The sequence below is a fragment of the Microcaecilia unicolor genome, chromosome 11 (assembly GCF_901765095.1).
Source record: "Microcaecilia unicolor chromosome 11, aMicUni1.1, whole genome shotgun sequence".
NCBI classification, from domain to species: Eukaryota; Metazoa; Chordata; class Amphibia; order Gymnophiona; family Siphonopidae; genus Microcaecilia; species Microcaecilia unicolor.
Window position 1 is genome coordinate 162963094 of NC_044041.1, and position 18309 is coordinate 162981402.

Here is an 18309-nt window from a genome sequence, read left to right on the forward strand (position 1 = left end):
AATTTGCTTCATAGTTCAGGAAAAATTCAGTAAAAAAATGTTATGGCAATTCATAACCTTGTGTTACTGAGCCGATATACTTAGATGGAAGCTGCCACTGTGATTATTAGCTAACTAACAGTGACAAAAAAAAAATAACATAAAATTTTCAAATGTGTAATGCCTTTCTCCACTACCAGGGAGTATACACATGCTATTACTATTTCCTGTAGTTTCCAACTTCCACTAGTCTACTTGTGTGATCACTGCTGGTACCTATTTTACAAAAGTCTGCGCCCCCTGAACTTAAAACCTAGCTACATCTCTGCTGGGGCACTCTAGGGGCAGAGACTGAATGGAGCTGGGATTCAAGTGGGGACCTGCAACATTCAACTTAGCGCTCCAGATGCCTACTGATTACTGAAGATAAAATGGTTTTGTTTAACGACTATCAAATGTTAAGAAATAAATCAGGTCCCAAACAGGGCTATTTCCAACACACTGCTAGTATGTAAAACATTAATAAGAGAGATATCTTAAACATGCTGTGAAAAATGTCAAGGATATTTATGTCAGTCATATACTTCCAATGTGGACTACTTCAGTCATGTGCACAAAAATACATCAAACATGTTTCATAGCAGTGGCGTTCCTAGGGAAGCTGACACCCGGGGCGGATCGCCGATGCGCCCCGCCCCCTGGGTGCAGTGTGACCCCCCCCCCCCGGCGAAAGGACACCCGCCCCCGTGAAATTCCCCCCCCCCCGGGTGCATGCCGCTGGGGGGGGGTGCCGCGCGCGCCTGTCCTTTGTTCGTTCCATGCTCCCTCTGCCCCAGCATGGAACGAACGAAGGACAGGCGCGCGTGGCACCCCCCCCCCCAGCGTCGTGCACCCGGGGCGGACCGCACCCACCGCCCCCCCTAGGAACGCCACTGTTTCATAGACAAAAATTCCACATAGAAAAGAAATTTGTGTCTGTGAAAATACACTTGATGTATTATATATATATATAGTGGCAAATTGGCCCTACCACCGGGCTTGCCCAGGAGCCCGGCAGTAGTTCTCGTTTTCCTGTACAACATTTCTGTCGCTAAAAAATACCTTTGTATTTTCTAGCACTGAGGGAAGTGCCTGGCGGTAATCGGGCTCCAGCAGTAAATCACCGTGTGGCAGTTTTTAAATTACTGGCCCTTTAAAAAAAGGCGTTTTTACTGGTGCCGGTAAGATGTGGCATCAGTGTGTGGCAATTCCACACGCTGATGCCACTGCAAGCCACCTTTTATTGCCATTTGGTAAAAGGACCCCATAATGTTTTCAAGATAAATTTTGGTCTGTAAAATTCAGGCAAACCATCTACTCAGTCACTTATGTATATATGCTTCTCCTGTGATTATTCTTCAACTGAAGATATTTCTCCCACTTAGCAAATCAGCATCCTGTATGCTTGATATGAGGAATGCATGCATTCAAAGATTACCAACACTGCCTCTAGCATGCTGATTTGTCAAGTGAGGGAGATACTTTTCTCTTTTGATCGTTCTTGAGTTGAAGATAACCTCATAAGTGACTGAGTAGTTCATCTTTTCCCTTCAGCTTTCTTCCATTTATTTTTCTTCCTCGAAGTCCAGATTTCATTCATTTTTACTATCCAGTCTTCAATTTCTCTCTTTTTACTATGTTTACCTACAGCTTTCCATCTCTTTCCTACACCTTGGCTCTCCATTTCCCTTCCTCTTATTCCCCAATCTTTCACTAACTCTATCCTCTTCCTCTTTCCATCCATCATATCTCCTCTCTCTTTTCCCCTCCCCTCTTCTGTCCAACTTCTCCCCTCTTTCTCTCCTGACATCTTCCGTCCAGCATCTCCTGTCTCTTTCTCTCCCCTCTTCCATTCAGAATCTCTTCTTCCCTTCCATCCAGCCATCAACTCTCTCTTTCTCTCCCATCCAGGATCTCTTCTCCCCCTTGCATTTAGCCATCTCCCCTCTGTTTCTTCCATCCAGGGTCTTCCCTTTCACTCCCTTCCATCTAGCATTTCCCTCCTTTCCCTCCTTCAGTTCCATCCAGTGTCTCTTCTCTTCTCTCCCCTCCCCTCATCACCCATGGCATCTTTTGTTTGTGAAGGAGGGAGGAAATGAGGGCTGTTCTCATTCAGGGGCTGGGCAGGGCCCTAGCAGCTAGTTCAGTTTGGGCTGAAATCGAGTGGCAAATATTAGCCGCAGATTTGGTTTCGGCCAAAACTGAACTCCCCCCCCCCCCCCCCCACATAGTTTTAGTTGCTCTCTAGGTACAAACTTAGATTGTAAGTCCTCTAGGGACAGGGAAATATGTACCGTACTGCAGGGGCGTATCTGGAATCCGGTGGTAGGGGGGGCCCAGAGCCAGAGAGGGGGGGCACATTTTTGCCTCCCTCCCCCCCCCGCCACCACTCTCCACCCCCCCCGCCGTCAACCCTCCCCCGCTGCTTACCTTTGCTGGCGGGGGGCCCCAACCCCCGTCAGCCGAGGTCCGACCCGCAGTCTTCATATTTCGTCTTCCTCCAACTCCTCCGTGGCCATGCTGTAAGTAACACCCACCCTCCCCAACACCCACCCACCCCTAGGACAACTCCTCATTTATAGTCAGTTATTGTAATTAGGGTAACAAGCAAGGAGTGCTCTTATAGAGTTTTAAATACATTTCATTACCATCTAAGAAGGAAATACTAAAATCATACAATACACTATATAAAGTAAAAGACACTTTTATATTGGGCTAATATCCTTAATACTGTAGCAAGTTTTAAAATATTGGAAAACTCAAAAACACTAAGATGGAGTCAGCAGTCCAGCAGCGAGAGGGGTGCTATCCAGTCTTTTGCATTGAGTGTCACATGTATGATTATCTCCCAGTTGGTGAGATGTCATATGTTTGCGCCCGATGCAAAGAGCTCCTAGTTCTTAGAGAACATGTCCGTTCTCTTGAGGCTAGAGTAGCAGACTTGGTGGAGCTGAGGGAGACAGAGAGGTACATAGAGAGGTCCCACCTCCAGTCTAGTAGCCCTTGTGCTACCTTGGAGGAGGGAGGTCTCCTAGAAGGAGAGCATCACCCTGGTGAAGTAGGAAGTACTCCTTTAGCCAGGACCTGCCCACCAGGGGATGTACTATACTCTCGCACTGAGGATATGTCTCCAAGTGCTGCCCGGGAGGGAAAGATTAGGACAGCTGTTGTAGTTGGTGATTCGATCATTAGGCATATAGATAGCTGGGTGGCTGGTGGACGTGAGGATCGCCTGGTGACTTGCCTGCCTGGTGCGAAGGTGGCGGACCTCACGCGTCACCTAGATAGGATTTTAGATAGTGCTGGGGAGGAGTCCGCTGTCTTGGTACATGTGGGTACCAATGACATAGGAAAATGTGGGAGAGAGGTTCTGGAAGCCAAATTTAGGCTCTTAGGTAGAAAGCTCAAATCCAGATCCTCTAGGGTAGCATTTTCTGAAATGCTACCTGTTCCACGTGCAGGGCCCAAGAGACAGGCAGAGCTCCAGAGTCTCAATGCGTGGATGAGACGATGGTGCAGGGAGGAGGGTTTTAGATTTGTTAGGAACTGGGCAACATTCTGGGGAAGGGGGAGCCTATTCCGAAAGGATGGGCTCCACCTTAACCAGGGTGGGACCAGGCTGCTGGCGTCGGCATTTAAAAAGGAGATAGAGCAGCTTTTAAACTAGAAATGGGGGGAAGGCCGACAGTCGCTCAAAAGCGCATGGTTCGGGAAAAGGTATCTTGCAAAGATACCTCACAAACAGGGAAGATAGGGTTTCTGGATAGTGAGGTTGCACAACAGACCGTGGTAGGCCAGGTGCCCTTAAATACAACTAAAGATCAGACAAAAGATGTCAAATCAATAGTGTCAGGTACTAAGCATCATGCAAATAAGAACAACAAACATACTCTGAAATGTCTATATGCAAATGCTAGGAGTCTAAGAAATAAGATGGGAGAGTTGAAATATATTGCACTAAATGAAAAATTGGATATAATAGGCATTACTGAGACTTGGTGAAAGGAGGATAACCAGTGGGACACTGTCATACCGGGGTACAAAGTATATCGTAATGATAGGGTAGACCGGACTGGTGGAGGGGTAGCATTGTATATTAAAGAGAGCCTTGACTCAGATAGATTACAAATTCAGCAGGACACAAATCACACCTTTGAATCACTGTGGGTTGAAATTCCATGTATAAAAGGGAAAAAAATGGTGATAGGAGTGTACTACCGTCCACCTCGCCAGGATGAGCAGGTAGACACAGAAATGATAAAAGAAATCAGAGGCGCGAACAATATGGGCAATGTGATAATAATGGGTGACTTCAATTATCCAAATATAGACTGGGTAAACGTAACATCGGGACACGCTACAGAGATACAATTCCTTGATGAAATCAAGGACAGCTTTATGGAGCAACTGGTGCAGGAGCCGACGAGAGAAGGAAAGATTCTAGACTTGGTCCTTAGTGGAGCGCATGATCTGGTGAGGGACGTTATGGTACTGGGGCCGCTTGATAACAGTGACCATAATATGATCAGTTTTGACATCGACCTTGAAGTAACTGTACACAGAAAGTCAAATACGTTAGCGTTTAACTTTAAAAAAGGAGACTATGATAAAATGAGAAGAACGGTAAAAAAAAAACTTAGGGGGGCAACTGAGAGAGTAAAAACTGTACAACAGGCGTGGACGCTGTTTAAAAATACCATCCTGGAGGCCCAGGCCATACATATTCCGCGAATTAGAAAAGAAAGACGGAAGTCCAAAAGACACCCGGCCTGGTTGAAAAGTGAGGTGAAGGAAGCTATTAGGGCTAAAAGAAACGCCTTCAGAAAATGGAAGAAGGAACCGTCTGAAAATAACAAGAAACAGCATAAGGAGTGTCAAAGCAAATGCAAGGCGCAGATTAAGAAGGCCAAGAGGGAGTATGAAAAAAAGATAGCATTAGAGGCAAAAAAACATAGTAAAAATTTTTTTTCGGTATATTAAAAGCAGGAAGCCGGCAAAAGAATCGGTTGGGCCGCTGGATAACCGAGGGGTAAAAGGGGCGATCAAGGAAGACAAAGACGTAGCGGAGAGACTGAATGAATTCTTTGCTTCGGTCTTCACCGAGGAAGATTTGGGTGGGATACCGGTGTCGGAAATGGTATTTCAAGCGGACGAGTCGGAGAAACTTACTGACTTCACGGTAAACCTGGAGGACGTAATGGGGCAGTTCGGCAAACTGAAGAGTAGCAAATCTCCTGGACCGGATGGTATTCATCCTAGAGTACTGATAGAACTGAAAAACGAGCTTGCGGAGCTACTGCTAGTGATATGCAACTTATCCTTAAAATCGAGCATGGTACCGGAAGATTGGAGGGTGGCCAATGTAAAGCCCATTTTTAAAAAAGGCTCCAGGGGAGATCCGGGAAATTATAGACCGGTGAGTCTGACGTCGGTGCCGGGGAAAATGGTAGAGGCTATTATCAAAAACAAAATTACAGGGCACATCCGAGGACATGGATTACTGAGACCAAGTCAGCATGGCTTTTGTGTGGGGAAATCTTGCCTGACCAATTTACTTCAATTCTTTGAAGGAGTGAACAAACATGTGGACAAAGGGGAGTCGGTTGATATTGTGTATCTGGATTTTCAAAAGGCGTTTGACAAGGTACCTCATGAAAGGCTACAGAGGAAATTGGAGGGTCATGGGATAGGAGGAAATGTCCTATTGTGGATTAAAAACTGGTTGAAGGATAGGAAACAGAGAGTGGGGTTAAATGGGCAGTATTCACAATGGAGAAGGGTAGTTAGTGGGGTTCCTCAGGGGTCCGTGCTAGGACCGCTGCTTTTTAATATATTTATAAATGATTTAGAGATGGGAGTAACTAGCAAGGTAATTAAATTTGCTTACGACACAAAGTTATTCAAAGTCGTTAAATCGCGACAGGATTGTGAAAAATTACAAGAGGACCTTACGAGACTGGGAGACTGGGCGGCTAAATGGCAGATGATGTTTAATGTGAGCAAGTGCAAGGTGATGCATGTGGGAAAAAAGAACCCGAATTATAGCTACGTCATGCAAGGTTCCACGTTAGGAGTTATGGACTAAGAAAGGGATCTGGGTGTCGTCGTCGATAACACACTGAAACCTTCTGCTCAATGTGCTGCTGCGGCTAAGAAAGCGAATAGAATGTTGGGTATTATCAGGAAAGGTATGGAAAACAGGTGTGAGGATGTTATAATGCCGTTGTATCGCTCCATGGTGCGACCGCACCTTGAGTATTGTGTTCAATTCTGGTCGCCGCATCTCAAGAAAGATATAGTAGAATTGGAAAAGGTGCAGCGAAGGGCGACTAAAATGATAGCGGGGATGGGACGACTTCCCTATGAAGAAAGACTAAGGAGGCTAGGGCTATACAGCTTGGAGAAGAGACGGCTGAGGGGAGACATGATAGAGGTATATAAAATAATGAGTGGAGTGGAACAGGTGGATGTGAAGCGTCTGTTCACACTTTCCAAAAATACTAGGACTAGGGGGCATGCGATGAAACTACAGTGTAGTAAATTTAAAACAAATCAGAGAAAATTTTTCTTCACCCAACGTGTAATTAAACTCTGGAATTCGTTGCCGGAGAAAGTGGTGAAGGCAGTTAGCTTAGCAGAGTTTAAAAAGGGGTTGGACGGTTTCCTAAAGGACAAGTCCATAAACCGCTACTAAACGGACTTGGAAAACTCCAAAATTCCAGGAATAACATGTATAGAATGTTTGTACGTTTGGGAAGCTTGCCAGGTGCCCTTGGCCTGGATTGGCCGCTGTCGTGGACAGGATGCTGGGCTCGATGGACCCTTGGTCTTTTCCCAGTATGGCATTACTTATGTACTTATGTTATACTAATATCATCAATTTCCTTCTGTAAACCAAATGTATATTCTCTTCCTATTTCCATTATCCATGATGTATTGTAAGCCACATTGAGCCTGCAAAGAGGTGGGAAAACGTGGGATACAAATAATAAATAAATAAATACTGAATGTAACTCACCTTGAGTTACTACTGGAAAGGTGTGAGCTAAAACTAAACTTCATCTATGAGGCAGATTATCACAGAGCTACTGGATTTTCCAATGTCCTATCCTCACATAAAGCTCAGCTGTCCCACAGTTCTCCTAGCCCCATGCCAATGTGAACTCACCCTGAGCAATGGCCCATAGAGCTGACAGCAGCAGCAGCAGCATAACCAGGCGCGTCATCTTTGTGAGATTAGGCTTCAAATCCTCTCAAGAGAAAACAGAGGCAACCTAAGAAAAAATAGCAGAGCAGGTCACTTTAGAGTGAGAAAGAGACCACTTGATGTGTAGGAACCATTCTCTAGGGGCTAATCCTGCAGTTGTAGTGGGACCAGTTTACTTGTTACTTCCCCTAGAATTACCTCCCGCAGAAAGATGAGCTCACCTGTTCCCTGAAGGGTAACTTGCCCCTGCCACTATATTCCCATATCAGTATTTTGCTTGCTTCCTGCTTCTTCACATACAGCATAACACATCACCTGGCCCTTTCCCTGATCCATCACCTGTATATACTTCCTGTACAAGTTTCTTCTGCCAATATCTGCTTAAATCTTGTAGCACTTCTGCTGTTTCATTGGCCACCCTCAGTTTATACAGAGGGACAATTTATTTCCTAGATTCCCAATTTGTCTTACTGTAACATCCAGAGTGGATCTGAAAGAGGAAATTGGATTTGGCAAGTGGTATTGGAGAGCAGAATGGGGGGGGGGGGGGGGGGGGGGGTGGTCAGAAAGATGGGTTATGGAGGTAAAAGTGTATCTAGGGGATGGTTTCAAGGAGTAGAAAAGGGTGTTTGAAGCAGTCTCCTTAGAATCCAAACTATATAGAGAGAAAAGATCCCACTTAACTTTCTTTCTGAGAAGTTCTGAGAGAAGAGGACATTTCTCTGGTAAGTGACATTATTTTGCTTTGTGCTTGGTAACTTAAAAATTGGGTTTAAAATAGGAATTGTAGGATATTGATAAAAACAGTATTAAAAAAGAAGAAGAAGCAAAATTTATAAGCTAGTCTCCATACCCTTTCCCCCATAGTTTTAAAACTTGACTTTTCTGCCACAGCATTAACAGATAGACTAGTTCAGTCCTTATTTCCACCCACCCCTAGTTCAACTTTTCATTTATAGACAATATTCTAATTAGGACAACAAGAGGAGAGTTTTCATTAGAGTTTTAATTACATTTAATTGGTTTCTGAGAAGCAAACACTAAATAAATTACATATTACACCATATAATCTTAAGGCTCTTTATATTCATCTGATATTCCTAGTACCTTAAGAAGTTTTAATTAAACAATTCTATAATACTAAGATGCAGACAGAAGTCCAGCAGTGAGAGGAGTGCAAGCCAGTCTTTTGCAATGACTGCCACGTGTATGATTATCTCACAGTTGATTATCTCCTAGCACTAAGAGAATGAGTCCATTCTTTTGAGGTTAAAGTGGCAGACTTGGTGGAGCTGAGGGAGACAGAGAGGTACATAGAGGAGGCCTACAGAGACGTTGTAGAGAAGTCTCACCTCCAGTCTGGGCCCCTATGTTGCCTTTGGAGGAGGGAGGTCTTCTAAAAGGACAGCATCACCCTGGTGCAGCTGGAAGCAATCCTGTAGCCAGGACCAGCCCACCAAGGGATGCAATATCCTCTTGCACTGAGGATGTCTCTCCAGGAGCTACTGGCCAGGAGGGAAAGGTTAGGACTGTTGTTGTAGTTGGTGATTCAATTATTAGGCATGTAGATATCTGGGTGGCTGGTGGACGTGAGGATCACCTGGTCACTTGCCTGCCTGGTACAAAGGTGGCGGACCTCACATGTCACGTAGATAGGATTTTAGATAGTTCCGGGGAGGAGCAGGCAGTCTTGATACATGTGAGTACCAATGACATGCATAGGAAAATGTGGGAGAGAGATTCTGGAAGCCAAATTTAGGCTCTTAATTAGAAAGCTCAAATTCAGAACCTCTAGGATAACATTTTCTGAAGTGCTCCCCGTTCCACGTGTAGGACCCAAGAGACAGGCAGAGCTCCAAAGTCTCAATGCGTGGAAGAGGTGATGGTACAGGGAGGAGGGTTTAAGATTTGTAAGGAACTGGGCAACATTCTGGGGAAGGGAGAGTCTATTTCAGAATGATGGGCTCCACCTTAACCAGGATGGGACCAGACTGCTGGCATCGGCATTTAAAAAGGAGATAGAGCAGCTTTTAAACTAAAACCTGGGGGAAGGCCGACAGTCATTCATTCAAAAGCACATGGTTTGGAACAAGGTATCTTTCAAAGATATCACCAAAGCAGGGAAGATAGGGTATCCCAATAGCGAGGTTGTAATAGAGACCATAGTAGACCAGCCTGCTTATAATCGAACGAGAAAAACGCCCAAGTTCCGACCTAAATCGGGAGATGGACGTTTATCTCACAAAATCGAATAACGCGGTATAATTGAAAGCCGAACTTGGACGTTTTCAACTGCACTCCATTGCGGAAGCGTACAAAGTTGACGGGGGCGTGTCGGAGGCGTGGTGAAGGCGGGACTGGGGCATGGTTATTACCCGAACAGAGATGGGCGCCTTTCGCCGATAATGGAAAAAAAGTATGCGTTTGTAGCTAGAATTTAGGGCACTTTTCCTGGACCCTGTTTTTTCACGAATAAGGCCCCCAAAAGTGCCCTAAATGACCAGATTACCCCCAGAGGGAATCGGGGATGACCTCCCCTGACTCCCCCAATGGTCACTAACCCCCTCCCACCACAAAAAAAATGATGTTTCACAACTTTTTATTTTCACCGTCAAATGTCATACCCTGGCAGCAGTATGCAGGTCCCTGGAGCAGTTGTTAGGGGGTGCAGTGGACTTCAGGCAGGTGGACCCAGGCCCATCCCCCCCTACCTGTTACAATTGTGCTGCTTAATGCTTATTAGTCGTCCAACCCCCCCCAACCCACTGTACCCACATGTAGGTGCCCCCCTTCACCCCTTAGGGCTATAGTAATGGTGTAGACTTGTGGGCAGTGGGTTTTGAGGGGGATTTGGGGGGCTCAACACACAAGGGAGGGGTGCTATGCACCTGGGAGCTCTTTTACCTTTTTTTTTTTGTTTTTGTAAAAGTGCCCCCTAGGGTGCCCGGTTGGTGTCCTGGCATGTGAGGGGGACCAGTGCACTACGAATCTTGGCCCCTCCCACGAACAAATGCCTTGGATTTATTCGTTTTTGAGCTGGGCGCTTTCATTTTCCATTATCACTGAAAAACAAAAACGCCCAGCTCACAAATTGTCGAATAAAACATGGACATCTATGTTTTTAAAAAATATGGTTCGGTCCGCCCCTTCACGGACCCGTTCTCGGAGATAAACGCCCATGGAGATAGACTTTTTCGTTCGATTATGCCCCTCCAGGTGTCTTTAAATAAAAAGCAGAGAAAAGATTGCAAATTAACACTGTCAACTGCTGAGCAAGATGTAAATAGGAACAACAAACATAGTTTGAAATGTCTATATGTGAATGCCAGGAGCCTAAGAAATAAGATGGGAGAGTTAGAATATAAATGAAAAATTAGATATAATAGATATCTTTGAGACCTAGTGGAAGGAGGATAACCAGTGGGATACTGTCATACCAGGATACAAATTATATTGTAGTGATAGGGTGGTTCAAATTGGTGGAAGGATATCATTGTATGTTAAGGAGGGCCTGAATCCAATACATTGAATATTCTGCAGGAAACAAAACACATCTTGGAATCCCTATGGATTGAAATTCCATGTGTAAAGGGGAAAAGGATATTGATATTAGTGTACTACCATCCACCTGGCCAGAATGAAGATGTAGAAACGTTATCAGAAATTAGGGAGGCTAACAAACTGGGGAACACAATAATACTGGGTGATTTCAATTACCCCGATATTGACTGGGTAAATGTAACATCGGGGCATGCTAGGGAGGTAAAATTCCTTGATGAAATCAAGGACTGCTTTATGGAGCAGCTGGTATAGGAACCAACAAGAGGAGGAAAACGTTCTAGACCTATTCCTTAGTGGAGCACATGATCTGGTGCAGGAGGTAACGGTGATGGGGCCGCTTGATAATAGTGATCATAATATGATCATATTTGGTATCGGCTTTGGAGTAAATAGACACAGGAATTCCAATTTGTTAGCATTTAACTTTCAAAAGGGAGACTACGATAAAATGAGAATGGTGAAAAAAAAAACTTAGAGAACCAGCTGGGAAGGGCAAAAATTTACATCAGGCATGGATGCTGTTCAAAAATATCATCCTAGAAGCCCAGGCCAAATATATTCCGTGTATTAAAAAAGGAGGAAGGAAGACCAAATGACAGCCGGAATGGTTAAAAATGAGGTGAAGGAAGCTATTAGAGCTAAAAGAAAATCCTTCAGAAAATGGAAGAAGGATCTGACTGAAAATAATAAGAAACAGCTTAAGGAATGGCAAGTCAAATGCAAAGCACTGATAAGGAACGCAAAGAGGGACTTTTAAAAAAGATTTGCAAAAACATATAGTAAAAATGTTTTTAGGTATATTAAAAGCAAAAAGCCAGCAAAAGAATCAGTTGGACCACTAGATGACTGAGGGGTAAAAGGGGCACTCAGGGAAGACAAAGCCATAACAGAGAAATTAAATGAATTCTTTGCTTCGGTCTTCACAGAGGAAGATTTAGGAGAGACACCGGTGCCAGAAAAGATATTCAAAGCTGATGAGGCAGAGAAACTGAATGAAATCTCTATAAACCTGGAAGATGAAATGGCACAATTTGACAAATTGAAGAATAGCAAATCGCCTGGGCTGGATGATATTCATCCCAGAGTACTGATAGAATTGAAAAATTAACTTGCAGAACTATTGTTAGTAATATGTAATTTATCTTTAAAATCAAGTTTGGTACCAGAAGATTGGACGGTGGCCAATGCAACAACGATTTTTTAAAAAGGTTCCAGAGGTGATCCGGGAAATTAATAACCGGTGAGCCTGACGCTGGTGCTGGGCAAAATGGTAGAAACTATTATAAAGACCAAATTTACAGAGCATATTCAAAAGCATGGATTAATGAGACAAAGCCAACGTAGATTTAGAGAAGGGAAATCTTGCCTCACCAATTTTTATATATTTCTTTGAAGGGGTGAACAAACATGTGGATAAAGGTGAAGCAGTCGATATTGTGCATCTGGATTTTCAAAAGGCATTTGACAAAGTACCTCATGAAAGACTCCAGAAGAAATTGGATAGTCGTGGGAAAGGCGGTAGTGTCCTATAGCGGATTAAAAATTGGTTAAAAGTTAAAAAAACAGAGAGTAGGGTTATATGGTCAGTATTCTCAATGGAGAAGGCTAGATAGTGGGGTTCCCCAGGGGTCTGTGATGGGACTGTTGCTTTTTAACATATTGATAAATGATCTAGATATGGGAGTAACTAGTGAGGTAATTAAATTTGCTGACAACACAAAGTTATTCAAAGTTGTTCAATTGCAAGAGGATTGTGAAAAATTACAAGAGGACCTTATGAGACTGGGAGACTGGGCATCCAAATGGCAGATGATGTTTAATGTGAGCAAGTGCAAAGTGATGCATGTGGAAAAGAGGAGCCCAAACTATAGCTATGTAATCTAGGTGTCATCATTGATGATATATTGAAACCCTCTGCTCAGTGTGCGGCGACAGCTAAGAAAGCAAATAGAATGTTAGGCATTATTAGGAAAGGAATGGAAAACAAAAATGAGGGCATTATAATGCCTTTGTATCGCTCCATGGTGCGACCGCATCTCAAATACTATGTGCAGTCCTGGTCACCACATCTAAAAAAAGATATAATGGAATTAGAAAAGGTACAGAGAAGGGTGACAAAAATGATAAAGGGTTGGGATGACTTTCCTATGAGAAAAGACTAAAGTGGCTAGGGCTCTTCAGTTTGGAGAAGAGACGGCTGAGGGGAGATATGATAGAGGATTATAAACTAATGAGTGGAGTGGAACAGGTAGACGTGAAATGCTTGTTTACTCTTTCCAAAAATACTAGGACTAGGGGGCACACGATGAAGCTACAAAGTAGTAAATTTAAAACAAATCGGAGAAAATATTTCTTCGCTCAACGTGTAATTAAACTCTGGAATTCATTGCCAGAGTATATAGTAAAACAATTAGCTTAGTAGGGTTTTAAAATGGTTTGGATAGCTTCCTAAAAGAAAGGTCCATAAGCCATTATTAAAATGGACTTGGGGAAAATCCACTGCTTATTGCTAGGATGAGCAGCTTAAAAAAAAAAACAACAACAACAAATAACAACTGAAGGTCAGAGTACGAATGCATGGCTTTATTCCCACCAGGAAGCAAACAATATCACTTGCTCTCATGTATTCACCCATACTTATGTTAACAAACTTTATTGAGTTAAAGAATTGTTGATCTGTGCTGTCTTACCAGTGCCACAGGAACACAATCTATGAGTTGCACTATGTGAACACAGAAGTAGAAAATAGATAAAACATTCAAGTTACTATTATCATGTCTACTACTCTGAATGGATTGGCAGAGACAGAAAACTGTGAACGTTGCCTGCACATGGTGTAGACATTTATTTTTTCTTTCTACAAACTTTGCTGAACCACTTCATTGTCCCTCATTTTTCTCAAAAGACACTGCTGCTCACATCTCATTGACAAAACGTATATTTAGTCAAAACGACACTCACTGAAAAAACGTTTGGACTGTTTTGTCAGATACTAAATACATATATATAGAGAGAGAGTCATAGATAGCTATGAGTGTGTGTGTTAAATGTGAGTTGTGCTTTCAGATATTCAATAAATATATATGCATCATTCAAGAATGATATTATGAGAAAATATCACAGACCTGTCGCCTATATAGATATACACCAACATATAAAACAAAACACAATTGTTGCAGTTAGAATAATGTTCTAAAATTCAAAATAAAAATACAATTTCAAGTAATGATACCATAGTCAATCTCCCAATAACTTTTCAGTGTTACAGTTAAAATAATGTTCTAAAATATACCTTTCACCAGTATGTGGTTGTGTAAATATCTTGCCTTCCAAAGACACCTCACATACTGAACAGCATCCACATTTATAATGTCCCCTTACGGAAGGCATTGATTTGGGCACAGGTTCAATCAAGGCAGAAGGTAATTAAAAGATCTTTTAGATTCTTCCCTCTTTCATAAGCAGTGATGTTTTGTGTTGGAAAAGTGATTCAAATTCTGAACAATGTACCAGTGTTTTTTCAAAACGTTCATAACATTCCTAGACAAATGACTACATTTAAGGGTACATATAATAGCCTAGCTAGGACTAAATGGACCTCAGGCGAAAAAATCAAGATAGGGTCCCTATAATACCATTTCTCCCAAGGTAGTGAAGGAGAAACCCCTTCAGAGCTCTAATAAACAAACCCTGCAAAAAGCAAACACATTCCAGACCTATATAGAAAACCTGGCATAGTACATAGTAACAAAAATGCAATTATACAAGATATCAGAGATGTATGTTTTCAAAAACTGACATATTCCAATTAATAAATTCAGAAAAAATACATTTTTTTCTACTTTTGGTGTCTGAGCATCACTTTGATCCCAGTGTTTCTTTTCTGTTTTTTTAAATTATCTTTGCATGGTCTTTGATTGTTGTGACACTTCTGCTCTCTATATGTCCACCATTCATTTTCCCTCTGCATCCCTTAACCATCCTACCCTGAAACCTCCTCTGTGTCCTTGTCCTTATTCTCCTGTGAACTCTAAATCCCACTGTGGCCCTTTCTGTATGTTACCTCCATGTCCAGCTTTTCCCTTCTGTGTCCCTTGTCCCTGTTCTCCTGTATTTCTGTCCCTATGCTCCATTTATGGCCATGATCTGTTCTCTGTGTCCATGCCCTTCCCATGTCCAGCTTCTCCCCTCACTTTTCCTTTCCTTCTGCACCCCCTCGCACCCTAGGGCCAACATTTCTCCCAGAGAATGCAGTTAGGTTAGCGGGGGGGGGGGGGGGGGGGGGGGTTAAAAAAGGTGTGGCTAGCTTCCTAAAAGAAAAGTACAAAGCCATTATTAAAATGGACTTGGGGAAAAGCCACTGCTTATTTCTAGGATAAGCAGCATAAAATGTATTGTACTGTTTTGGGATCTTGCCAGGTACTTGTAACCTGGATTGGCCACTGTTGGAAACAGGATGCTGGAGTTGATGGACCTTCAGTCTGTCCCAGTATTGCATAGTTCTGTACTTATGCACTCTCTCCCTACTGTTTCCCTCAACCTAGGGCCAGCATCTCTTCTTCTCACACTCTGACCTACGCCAACCTCATAGTCCGGCATCTCTCTCCCCTTCTCTACATTGGTCCACTGTCTCTCTCCCTCTGTCTCCCTCTTTTGGTCTGGGTCTCTCTCTCTCTCTCTCTCTCCCCAAAGCCCCCCCCCCCCCCCACACACACAGATCTAGCATCTCTCCCCCTCTCTTTCTCTGCCACATCTAACCTACAGGAAGTTTCATCACAGGATTCTATATAGCGTGCATAGATTTCCGTGCGGAAATTCAGCCACATTCTATAACAATGAGTGTACATTAATTGATTTAACAAGGCAATTAGTGTTGATAACAGCTCTTAACAAGCAATAATGAACACTAATTGGTAATAATTGTAATGTATGCACACAAATCCCTAAGTGTATTCTGTAACGCACTGCACCTAAATTCTAAGGCACGCAGCAAAAGGGGCGTGGTTAGAGGTGGGAAAATGGATGTTTTGTGGGCATTCCAAAATTTGCGTACATAGTTATAGTATATTGCCCAGTGCAACTAAATCTACGCACAGGGATTTATGCCACATTTTCATTGGTGTAAATGGGTGCACATAGTTTTAGTCACAGGGAAGTCCGCCTAGCCATATTCTATATGGAGAAGGGTAGTTAGTGGGGTTCCTCAGGGGTCTGTGCTAGGACTGCTGCTTTTTAATATATTTATAAATGATTTAGAGATGGGAGTAACTAGCGAGGTAATTAAATTTGCTGATGACACAAAGTTATTTAAAGTTGTTAACTCGCGACAGGATTGTGAAAAATTACAGAAGGACCTTACGAGACTGGGAGACTGGGTGGCTAGATGGCAGATGACTTTTAATGTGAGCAAGTGCACGGTGATGCATATGGGAAAAAAGAACCCGAATTATAGCTACGTCATGTAAGGTTCCACTTTAGGAGTTACGGACCAAGAAAGGGATCTGTGTGTCGTCATCGATAATACACTGAAACCTTTTGCTCAGTGTGCTGCTGTGGCTCGGAAAGCGAATAGAATGTTGGGTATTATTAGGAAAGGTATGGAAAACAGATGTGAGGATGTTATAATGCTGTTATATCGCTCCATGGTGTGACCGCACCTTGAGTATTGTGTTCAATTCTGGTCGCCGCATCTCAAGAAAGATATAGTGGAACTGGAAAAGGTGCAGCGAAGGGCGAGTAAAATGATAGCGTGGATGGGACGACTTCCCTTTGAAGAAAGACTAAAGAGGCTAGGACCTTTCAGCTTGCAGAAGAGATGGCTGAGGGGAGACATGATAGAGGTATACAAAATAATGAGTGGAGTGGAACAGGTGGATGTCAAGCGTCTGTTCACGCTTTCCAAAAATACTAGGACTAGGGGGCATGCGATGAAACTACAGTGTAGTAAATTTAAAACAAATCGGAGAAAATGTTTCTTCACCCAACGCGTAATTAAACTCTGGAATTCGTTGCCGGAGAATGTGGTGAAAGCGGTTAGCTTGGCAGAGTTTAAAAAGGGGTTAGACGGTTTCCTAAAGGACAAGTCCATAAACCTCTACTAAATGGACTTGGGGAAAATCCACAATTCCAGGAATAACATATATAGAATGTTTGTACGTTTGGGAAGCTTGCCAGGTGCCCTTGGCCTGGATTGGCCGCTGTCGTGGACAGGATGCTGGGCTCGATGGACCCTTGGTCTTTTCCCAGTGTGGCATTACTTATGTACTTATGTACTTATATACCACTCGTAAATCTAAGTGGATTTTATAGAATATGCCAAGGCAGAATTGCTTACTGCATTGTAATTTTAGGCATCATATATAGAATTTTTATTTATTTATGCATTCTTCTATCCCACTGTTATCTAAAAACAAGTTTCGGTTCAAAGTGGCTTACAATTTACATTTTAGGTGAGACTTACAATAGCATTTTTCCATTATGACACGGGGAGGACATTGATAGTTCATGTAGTTATCTATAGAATCTTTGGAGAGGTAATTTGGAGGAGGTAGGACGATAATGTATGTAGTTATATGAAGAGTTTTGATGAGATAAATTTGTAGCGGTAGGACGATAGTTTGTGTGGTTATCTGTAGAGATTTAATGAGGTAGAATTGTAGAGGTGGGACGTTGATAGCTTATGTAGTTAGCTATAGAATTTTTTGAAGAGGTAGGTTTTCATTTCTTTCCTGAATTGGAGATAATGATGCTTCTTGTGGCTTCTGGTATTGAGTTCCACCATTTGGAACCCAAGTAACTAAATCCAGCAGTGTAGATGGTTTATAAGGTTATGTTTCTGCAGTTGGGTAGGTGAAGAAGTAGGTAACCTCTGGTTTCTGGACTTGCATTTCTTGGGGATAGTTCAATCATGTCTAGCATATATTCATGTGCATTCCAAATAGTATTTTGAAAATGAGATTACTTGTTTTGAGGAGTAGTCTTGCCTTGATTGGAAGCCAGTGCAGTGTTTGAGCAGTGGAGTTTCTCTTTCATATTTCGACTTCTTGAATATCAGTCTTACTGCTGTATTTTGGACGGTTTGCAGGGGACCCTACTTTACTTGCCACACGGCCATTTCGGGGGGGGGGGGGGGTGCTTACCGCCACCCATTGAGGTGGCGGTAAGGACTCCCATGCTGACCTGGCAGTAAATGGGCAGCAGATGACACTGTCCGATTACCGCCGGGTACATCCGGCACACAAAATAAATATATTTTTGTAGCGCCGGATATGACGGCGCACTAGGGGTGGGAAGTACTGCTGGGCTGCTGTGATAGCTCAGCAGTACTTCCTGTTTAGCAAGCAGTAAGCCCACATTGGGTTTACCGCCGCTTAGTAAAAGGGGCCCTCAGTTTTCTATGTATTAATTAAACATCCAAGAATTCCTACTGTTTATATATTGACCAAAATACATAAATCTAAGAACTCTCCAATTGGTAGGCCCATTGTATCTGCAAATGAATAACTCTTGGAACCACTGACAAT

At 43.0% G+C, this 18309-nt stretch overlaps 1 protein-coding gene across 1 annotated transcript in view; it reads right to left on the minus strand.

Annotated features, from left to right (window-relative positions):
* Positions 1 to 18309, minus strand: part of LOC115481000 — a 211217-nt gene that overhangs the window by 57705 nt on the left and 135203 nt on the right. Inside the window, exon 7 of the mRNA XM_030219985.1 lies at positions 7187 to 7268. Coding sequence (XP_030075845.1) covers positions 7187 to 7268 — 82 coding nt within the window. The remainder of the gene's footprint in view (positions 1 to 7186; positions 7269 to 18309) is intronic.